Raw genomic sequence first — 9,460 nt, forward strand, 5'->3', positions numbered from 1 at the left:
GTTGGGGTGAGAGTTTAAGATTCTGTGTTGGCTTTTCTGTGGCCCGAGCCCCTCCACCAGGGGGTGCCCTTCAGCATCTAACAGCCTGGACTTGTTGATATCCCCCTGGGTGCAGGGAAATTCAAGTCAGGGCTCCCCTGCTACACCACGCCTGCCTGTAGGGGGCACCCTGTGTCAGCCAGGAATGATGACGCCCTGCCAGCCAGACAGCAAATACAAAACTTTCAAATGGGAGCTTTATTCAGTCCTCTCTCAACAGTTACAAAAAACTATTTACAGGTGTTGGGCTGGATTCTCCTGTTCCCCTCATGTAAATCCAGAGGGACCCCCTGGAGCCAGGGCTGGATGCTGAGCGCAGTGTCAATCCAGGGCAGCCAATCGATGGCAGTAGAGTCAGGGCTGGATTCTGATCCGGTCGGCCAGTGTGAATCAGGTCACTCCAGTTCCGTGCATAGAGTTGCCACTGGTGCAAATCAGGTGTGACTTCAATTTAGTTACTCCAGATTTACACCAGCTGAGAGGGGGATCAGCCTCACTAACGCCAGTGGGGTTATTCATTTACACCCATCGGCAAAAGCAGGGTCAGGCGCTTTGTCTCTGTCCCCTGGCCTAGGGCAGGATGGGAGCTGGCGCCCCCTAGGGGAGAAAGGCCCCAGAGGAATCTCCTCTGGCTGCTGGAAAGCATCAAGGGTTGGAGGGGTGGGGGGGCATGAGGAGCATAACCCAGCCCTGGATCCCCCCACAGACGTCAAGGTGCAGAAGACCCACACATCTTGGAAGGTGCATCCAACTCCACCCCCAGTCAGGGGTTCTGGGCTGATCAGCAAAGTAGCCCCTCAAAAACTGATGCAGAGGGATGGGACCAGTTAGCCCGCACAGGGGGGAAGGGGGGCATGTCATCATGGAACCCCTTCGCTGCTGGAAAGAGATCGGCCAAAGGAAAGATCCTGTTTGGGGGAAAGGGTGTGCAGGGGTGAGGGGGAGGCGCTGCAATTTAACCCCTTCCCTGCTGGAGATCCACTGAGCTTCCTGATGTAACCGCTGGACACTCAGTGCAGCAGGATCCCCCCCTGCACCAGATGTCGGGGAGCGGCAGCCCACTCCTCGGGGCCGGGCGCGGGGTCCCCTCAGGAGCTCTGCTTCTGCCTCTTCCAGAAGCGCTTGACGTCGGAGTGGCCGGCGGGTGTCACCACCATGAGGCGCTTGGCCGGGTTCTCGAAGACCAGCACGCCCAGGTCCCGGGCGTGGTTCCGCAGCAGCTCAAAGTCCACCTGGGACAGGAACTGGTTGTACAGCACCCCTGTACGGGGGGAAAGAGAGGAAGGGATGGAAGGAAAAGTGGGAGACATGGAGAGATGGAAGGAGAGGGAACGGGATGGAGGAGGCAGGATGAATGGATGGAAGGAAAAGTGGGAGACATGGAGAGATGGAAGGAGAGGGGAGGGAGGATGGATGGAAGGAAGGAATAGTGGGAGACATGGAAGAAGAGGGGGAGACGAGAGAGGGAATGGGGCAGAAAAGAGGAATGATGGATGGATAAAGGGGGGGAAGGGGGTGGAGTGGGAGATGAGGATGGAGAGGAGGAGAGATGAATGGAGGAGGAAGAGGAGGCCGAGAAGGGGATGAGGACAGACAGATGGATAAGTAGGAGGGGAAAAGGGAGGGAGGGAAGGATGGAGGGAGAATGAGGCGGGGGAGATGAATGATGGATAAGTGGCATGGAGGAGGGAGATGAAAGGGGGAATGGGGCAGAGAATTGTATAGAGGACAGATGGGTAAGTGGAATGGAGGGAGGGAACGGAGAGGAGAATGGGGCAGAGAGGGAGGAAAAACCCCATCAGACTCCATCAGGGCACCATCCCCTCCCCTGCTGCTGGCCCCCCCAGTGTCCAGCCCTTCCCCCAAGACACTCACCCTCGGAGAAGCGCAGCCGGTCGCGCTCCAGCTCCCAGAGCCGGATCTGATCCGTGATGGTCGGAGGCAGCACTGGGGTCTGCGGGGGGAGCAGGCGAGCAGTCACTCAGCAGCTACTGGCCCCACGACCAACCCCCAGCTCCCAAGGATAGAGACCATCTAGGCACCCATAGGGCCCTGATCTCTATGGTATCTGCCCCCTCCCCTCTGCCCACTGGGTCTCTGGACCCTCCCCTGTCTCTAACCCCGGTCCTTCACCTGCCCTGCTCCGTCAATGATCAGCTTTTCTTCTAGCCCAGCCCCTTTCATCTCTGCCCTGGCTAGTTCACTCCAGCCCCTAGGAGTTAGGGAAATATTGTCATCAGTGGGGACCCAGGAGTCCTGGCTCCCACCTCCCACCCCGCTCTAACCCACTAGACTCCACTCCGTTTCCTGAGCTGGGGATAGAACCCAGGAGTCCTGACTCCCAGCCCCCCAGCTCTAACCCACTAGACCCCACTCCCTTCCCAGAGCTGGGGATAGAACCCAGGAATCCTGACTCCCAGCCCCTCACCTGTCTCAGCATCACAGGGTGTGCCCTGGTCCGTAGGAAGTGGATGATCTGCAGGCAGAGGGGACATTGTAACCGACTGGCAGCCACCCACAGCCTGTCCCTCCCCCCAGGGCTGGGGTACAACCCCGTCTTGGATGATCCTTCCCCGTAACCAGACTGTCCCGTCGGAGGGGTGAGCGCGGGTCCATATGATGCCTCAGAGACACCCCTCACCCTTCTCTAACCACCAAACACCACTCCCTTTCCAGAGCTGGGGACAAAACCTAGGAGTCCTGGCTCCCAGCGCCCCCTGCTCTAACCCACTAGACCCCACTCCCGTCCCAGAGCTGGGAATAGAACCCAGGAGTCCTGCCTCCCAGTGGGGGTGCAGAGAAGGGGGCTGGGCTGTCCAAAGCAGGAAATGTTTGATCCGTTTCTCCCCCCAAGGGGCAAGCTGGGAGCCCCATTGCTTGGGTTCGGGGCGATCCCGTCCCAGGTGGGAGCCCTCACCGGGTCTCTGTGATCCCATGGCCCCTGCCCCCGGCTCTCACCTGCTCGGCCGTGATGCCGTTGGCGATGGCCTGCTGGACGCTCTCGCGGGTCACGTGGGCCACCACCAGGTTGGGGAAGCGATACTGCATCTCGGAGAACAGTGCGATGAGCGCGATCTGCAGCTCCGAGTCTGGGGCGGGGCGGGGAGGGGAGTGGCAGCGGATAGGAGACAATCAATCAGGTTGTGGCCTTATCTAGGGAAGCCCCGCCCCTTGGAGGCATGGCCAGCACCATCCCATGGAATCAGTGCTCCCCAGGGAGTCATCACCCTTCGCAGCATATGGGGGATCCCACCCATAGATCTCCCTGCATTTACACACTGGGGTCAGGATCACTGACCCTGTGTTGGGGGGGGAACTGAGGCACGGGAAAGGGCATGTGCCCCTCAAGGTCACAGAGATCTGGGAACAGAACCCAGGAGTCCTAACTCCCAGCCCCTGTCTGCTCTGACTCATTAGACCCCACTCCCCTCAGAGCTGGAGATAGAACCCAGGAGTCCTGGCTTCCAGCCTCCCCTTCTCTAACCATAAGACCCCACTCCCCTCCCAGAACTGGGGATAGAACCCAGGAGTCCTGACTTTCCCCCCTCCCACCATGATTCTGGCCTGTGAGGCAGCAGCTGCTGTTCTCATTTACTCCCACACTCCCCATGTGCTGGCCTTGGGCTCCGAAGGAAGCTGCAGTGAGGAGGGGATAGGGGGTCGGAGACTAGCCAGGTGGGTGACCCCCGGCCCTTGACCTCTGACCTGTGTACGCATAGACCCTGTAATTGGTCTCTACAACGACGAAGCCCTGGTTGTGGGTGTCCGTGGTGGTGCCAGAGATTCCTGAGGACAAGTTAATGGCCAGGCGGGTGGGATAATAGCGCCGCGACTTCCTCTGCAAGGGGGGGAACGCGGGGTGTTTGCAAAGACCCTCAACCCCGACCCGCAGCTCCCCCCAGTGCCCTTCAACCCCGACCCACAGCCCCCAGATCCCTCCCAATTCCCCACAGCTCTGCTGGTGCCCCTCAACCCCGACCCGCAGCCCCCTGCTATCCCAGCCCCAACCTCCCCCCACCTCCCCACAGCTCTGCTGGTGCCCCTCTACTCTGACCCGCAGCCCCCAGCTCCCCCCAGTGCCCCTCAACACCGACCCACAGCCCCCAGATCCCCCCCCAACTCCCCACAGCTCTGCTGGTGCCCCTCAACCCTGACCCACAGCCCCTGCTAGCCCAACCCCCAGCTTCCCCTAATGCCCCTCAACCCCGACCCACAGCCTCCAGATTCCCCCCAACTCCCCACAGCTCTGCTGGTGCTCCTGAACCCTGACCCGGAGCCCCTACTAGCCCAACCCCCACCTCCCGCCAACTCCACACAGCTCTGTTAGTGCCACTCAATCCCAACCCACAACCCCCTGCTAGCCCAGCCCTGGGCTCCTCCCACTGCTCTGCCGGTGCCCCCCAATCATGACCCACAGCCCCCCACTAGCCCAGCCCCCACCTCCCCCAACCCTACCTCTGCCAGTGCCCCCCAATTCCAACCCACAGCCCCCTGCTAGCCCAGCCCTGGGGTCCCCCCACCCCAGCTCTGCCGGTGCCCCTCAGTCCTTCTCCACATACCTTCCTCTGGAAGACCAGACCAAATTCCCGAAGGTGTTGAAGAAAATTGAGCAGCGAGTCACTCATTCCCTCCACCGAGTAATCCTGGGAGGGGGCAAAAGCGAAGACGCTTTGTTTCCAGACATAAGGAAGCCCCAGTGAGGCTCCCATATTATCAATCCCCTGAGAATCGCTCCCCACAGCTCTGCCCTGTCTGATCCTACATGTTCCCAGCCAGGGGGCTCCCAGCCCTGCCCCCTTGGGGGGACGATTTCACAGCCCAACACCCATCCGGATTCTCCCCCCACAGCCTGAAATTGACCAGCAGGGTCACTTTCACGCAGTGCCCCTTAACTCCCTTCCTCTCCTCTCAGCAGCAGCAATGTCCCTGTAGATGTTTTCTACCATGTGTTGCAGGAGCAAAAGGAAGGAGGGTCTAGTGGTTCGGGCACTGCGCTGGAGCTCAGGAGATCTGGTCTCAATTCCCTGACTCCCTGCATGACCTGGAGCAAGCTGCTTCATTGCTCCGTGCCTCAGTTTCCCCAGCTGTGCAATGGGCGCGATACCCTTTCCCTGTGAGGCTCTCCGACGCTATGATTGTAAAAGGGAACGAACAGCCAGCAGGTCTCCCATGGAGAGGTTCATGATAGAACCTACTGTGTTTTCCTTCTGCCTTGTTCAGCTGATCCAAACCCCAGTTAAATCAATTTGCTCAAGAGCAGGGGCCTGGGAGCCAGGACTGCTGGGTTCTATCCCCAGCTCTGGGAGGGGAGGGGGTTAGAGCAGGGAGGGGCTGGGAGCCAGGACTGCTGGGTTCTATCCCCGGCTCTGGGAGGGGAGTGGGGTGTAATGGTTAGAGCAGGAGGTTCCCCACCTACCTTGCCAAGGGTGGAGAAGCTGAGCTGGAAGAGGAAGGACAGGATCTCCACTAGGTCCATGCCCCGGGTCTGCAGGGGAGACAACGAGGAGTTAAAACAGCCTGGGGGGGCACGGATGCAAGAGGCAGAGCTGCTGGGAAGTGGGGAGGTAGTTTGGGGGGGAGGGGGATAGTGGGGAGAGAAGGGGATTACTCCAGGGGGAGGCAGTGGGGGGCTCTAGGGCCTGGGGGGAGACACAAAGGGGGCAGGCACTGGGGCAGGCGGGAGATCTCACCTCAGCGGACTGCAGGTACTGCAGCATGAAGTACCAGAGCTGGGAGGACGTGTCCAGCAGCAGGAACTGGAAGCCGGCGGAGGTGATGCAGGGGGGCTCTCCGGGTTCGCTGCTGAGGGGGGGCGGGAGACAGGGATCAGGACTCAGCACCCCCCGCAACTGCAGGCTGGGTCACTACAGCAGCCACTAGGGGGCAGAGGGGAGCTGGGGGTCCCTGGCCTGTCCAGCTCTCGGCCTCCTTCCTTAAGTGGCCGGAGAAGGGGGCTGGTTGCAGGGAAAAGGCCCCATGTCCCATTCTCCCCGCCAAGCCAGTCAGTCCCCGGCCCTGGGGCTGGATCGAAGCCGGCGCCCCCTAGAGGGGAAAGGCCCCGTGTCCCCACTCACCTCTTCATCAGCCCGGCTTGGCTGAGGAGCTGGGCGAGATCCTGGCTGACCGCGGCGCTGGGGGAGCCCACCATGAAATGCAGGATCACCTGGGCCAGCAGGAGATGGACACATGGACGGGTCAGCAACCAGGAACGCTCCAGACACGCACCCCATTTGCAGGTGCTGCCCTTTTCTGCCACCAGAGGGCCTCTCAACCCTGTTCCACTAGGCCAGGGGTGGGCAAACTACAGCCCGCGGGCTGGATCCGGCCCCTCAGGGCTTTGGATCCGGCCTGCGGGATTGCCACCCCCGTGGCACTGCTGGCCTCGCGCTGCTCCCAGAAGCGGCCGCACCACCTCCCTCCCCTGAAGCTCCCATTGGCCGGGAATGGGGAACCGTGGCCAATGGGAGCTTCCGGGGAGGTACCCACAGTTAAGAGCAGCGCACGGAGCTCTCTGCTCCCCCTTTCCCCCTAGGGGCCGTAGGGACATGGTGCCGGCCGCTTCCCAGAGCGGCACTAGGGAGCCTGCCCTGGCGCACGCCGCTGCTGCGCCAGGCCAGAGCCCGAACCCCTCCTGCACCCCAACCCCTGCCCTAAGTCCCCTGCCGCACCTCGCACCCCTCCTGCACCCCAACCCCCTGCTCTGAACCCCCTCATATACCCCGCACCCTCCTCTGCCCCAACCCCTTGCCCTGAGCCCCTTCCTGCACACTGTACTCACCCCACACTCCCTCCCGCACCCCAACCCCCTGCCCCGGCCCTGCATGCAATTTCCCCACCCAGATGTGGCCCTCGGGCCAAAACGTTTGCCCACCCCTGGACTAGTCAATGGCAAAAATCCCTCCTGAACCCATTGCCATGTCGCCATGCGGCTGTTCCCCAGCCGCCCCACTCCAGAAGTGGCTGCATTTCAGCACCAGGTGAGCAATCCCTGTGCAGTGCTGCGGTGCGGCTGTTCTCCAGCGGCCCCACCCCAGAGGTGGCTGCATCTCAGTGTGTGGGTGAAAGGATGTGAAGCATGCGAAGTGCTTTGGGATACTTTGTACTGGCGGTGTTAGGGAAATGTTTATGGCATCTTAGTACAGAAGTGCCCACCCACTTGAGTCAATTGGGGTCTAGTGGTTAGTACAGGGGGGGCTGGAAGCCAGGACTCCTGGGTTCTATCCCCAGCTCTCGGAGGGGGGTGGAGTCTAGCAGGTTAGAGCACAGGGATCTGGGGGTCAGGACTCCTGGGTTCTATCTCCAGCTCTCGGAGGGGGGTGGAGTTTAGTGGTTAGAACAGGGTAGTGGCTGGGAGCCTGGACTCCTGGGTTCTCTTGGGGTCAGCGCAGGGGGTTTACCAGCACTCACCTCCCACCTCTCCTCGGCGTATTTATCCAGCGACGGGACGTCCCGCGCGTGCTTGTCTGGCCCCAGCTGGCTGGTGTCATCGGACCAGGCCTTGCCCCTAGAACCGGGGGCGAGACACAAAATGGATTCGCCAGGGTCAGAACAGGCCACCAGACGGAGCTGTGATCAAATAGGCACCGGCTCTTTAAACCCACGCCGCGCTGCTGGAGTTACCCAGCCTGGCATGAACACAAGCCTTCTGCTGACTTCACTGAGCAGCAGCGCCACTCAGCAGACACAGGTGTGAACTGCAGGTGACTTTTCTATGGCAACTCGCCCCAGGTTACACAGCAAGGCAGTGGTACAACTGAGGATAGAACCCAGGAGTCCTGACTCCCAGCCCCGCCTGCTCTAACCCACTAGACCCACTACCCCCAACCTGAGGTATGCATAGAACCCAGGAGTCCTGGTTCCCCAACCCTTCCTCCCAACTCTACCTACTGGACTACACTAAATGACTCTAATTGGCATAGAGACCAGATCTAATTAAGTAACTATTCTGATCTCAGTGATCCATCAGGACTCCTAGGTTCTATCCCCAGCTCTGGGAGGGAAGTGGGATCTAGTGGGTTTGAGCGGGGAGAGGGCTGGGAGCCAGGACTCCTGGGTTCTGTCTCCAGATCTGGGAGGGCAGTGGGGTCCAGTGGGTTAGAGCAGGGGGGCTGGGAGTCAGGACTCCTGGGTTCTATTCCCAGTCCTGACAATGATTTGTATTGTCATGAGTGGATCCTGTCCCCTCTCTGCGCCTCAGTTTCCCCCTCCAGGCAGCGAGCTAGTGACTGCCCTTTGGGGGCACTGCACTGCTCACGGCTGGGGTTTCCAGGGGGAATCAGGTATCCAGCACTGGCAGTCCAAGGGGTCAGTCAATAGAAGGCAGGCACCTAACTCCCTTAGGAACTCCCAGCCCCCCTGCGCAGGGCACCTTGGCATCCATAAGGCTGCTCCCCTCCCCACCCCCATCCCCAGCTTCTCACCCGCCCAGCAAGGCGATGCGGAGGTTCTCCTTGAAGATGGGGTTCAGGACCAGCCCCTGCAGGCCCCCCGGCAGCAGCTGGGTGTGCCAGAGCCGCAGCCCCAGCAGCACGTCAGAGCTCTCCTCCTGCTCCCTGCGGAGAGACCAAAGCGCGAGTGAGCTGAGAGCCTGCGGCCACCTCCAGGCTGCAGGGCAGAGGCTGGGACCCCAGCAGGGGGGTCAGGAAGGGATCTGGCAGCATGGGATGACCATGCACAGTGAGATGCATTATGGGAAGTTTATGACCTCCTCTGGCACTGGTCACTCGATTGGGGAACTGGCTGACTCATGGAATATGGGGCCGTTCTCCTTTAGGGGGTGTGGCTCCAATCCTGCTCCAGGGCAGGGGACTGGCTGGCTCAGGGAGGTGGGGAATGGGACACGGGGCCTTTCCCCTCTAGGGGGCGCTGGCTCCATTCTAGCCCCAGGGCAGGGAACTGGCTGGCTTGGGGGGCAAGGAATAGGACACAGGCCTTTCCCCTCTAGGGGGTGTCGACTCCAATCCAGGGCAGGGGGACTGGTTGGCTCAGGGAGGTGGGGAATGGGCCTTTCCCCTCTAGGTGGCGCCAGCCCTGATACAGCCCCTGGCCAGGGGGACTGGCTGGCTTGGGGGACTGGTGATCCCAGATCAGTATTCAAAGTTCCATCTACCCCATCCAGGCCACCTCAATGGCCCTCCAGCCCCCGGACTCACTTGACGTATTCCTTCTTTACCCACAATGCCACAGCAGCCTGGGGGAGGGGCTGCTCCAGGAAGAGCATCCGCATCACATAGTTCTTGGCCAATCCCGGCAGCTCACTGCGAAATACAAAGCACAAGGACAGGCCCCCAGGGGCGCTCGACAGGACAGCTTGACTAGGGTGCACCTGGGCTAGACACGCCCACGAGTCTGACCTCATCTGGCATGGCAGGGAGGCGGCATACCGGGCTAGATGGGCCCAGGGGTCTGGTCTGGAGTGGTA

General features: G+C 61.0%; 1 protein-coding gene across 2 annotated transcripts; it reads right to left on the reverse strand.

Moving 5' to 3' along the window:
• Positions 1-222: 222 nt before the first annotated feature.
• On the reverse strand, positions 223-9,454 carry GTF2H4 (general transcription factor IIH subunit 4). Of its 2 annotated transcripts, none has more exons than XM_024214499.2 (12): positions 9,192-9,454; positions 8,460-8,591; positions 7,447-7,543; positions 6,114-6,202; positions 5,730-5,838; positions 5,456-5,524; positions 4,599-4,682; positions 3,745-3,877; positions 2,998-3,128; positions 2,468-2,515; positions 1,915-1,993; positions 223-1,300 (listed from the first exon to the last, which is right to left on the reverse strand). In XM_024214499.2, the coding sequence occupies exons 1-12, from the start codon at positions 9,395-9,397 to the stop codon at positions 1,128-1,130; spliced, it is 1,350 nt and encodes a 449-aa protein (XP_024070267.2). In that variant the 5' UTR covers positions 9,398-9,454; the 3' UTR covers positions 223-1,127. The 2 variants fall into 2 exon arrangements, with proteins under 2 accessions (XP_024070267.2, XP_024070266.2); XM_024214498.2 differs by having other exon boundaries at positions 5,730-5,841.
• Positions 9,455-9,460: the final 6 nt, after the last annotated feature.

The sequence above is a fragment of the Terrapene carolina genome, unplaced genomic scaffold, assembly GCF_002925995.2.
Source record: "Terrapene carolina triunguis isolate 2854851 unplaced genomic scaffold, T_m_triunguis-2.0 Scaffold752, whole genome shotgun sequence".
NCBI classification, from domain to species: Eukaryota; Metazoa; Chordata; order Testudines; family Emydidae; genus Terrapene; species Terrapene triunguis.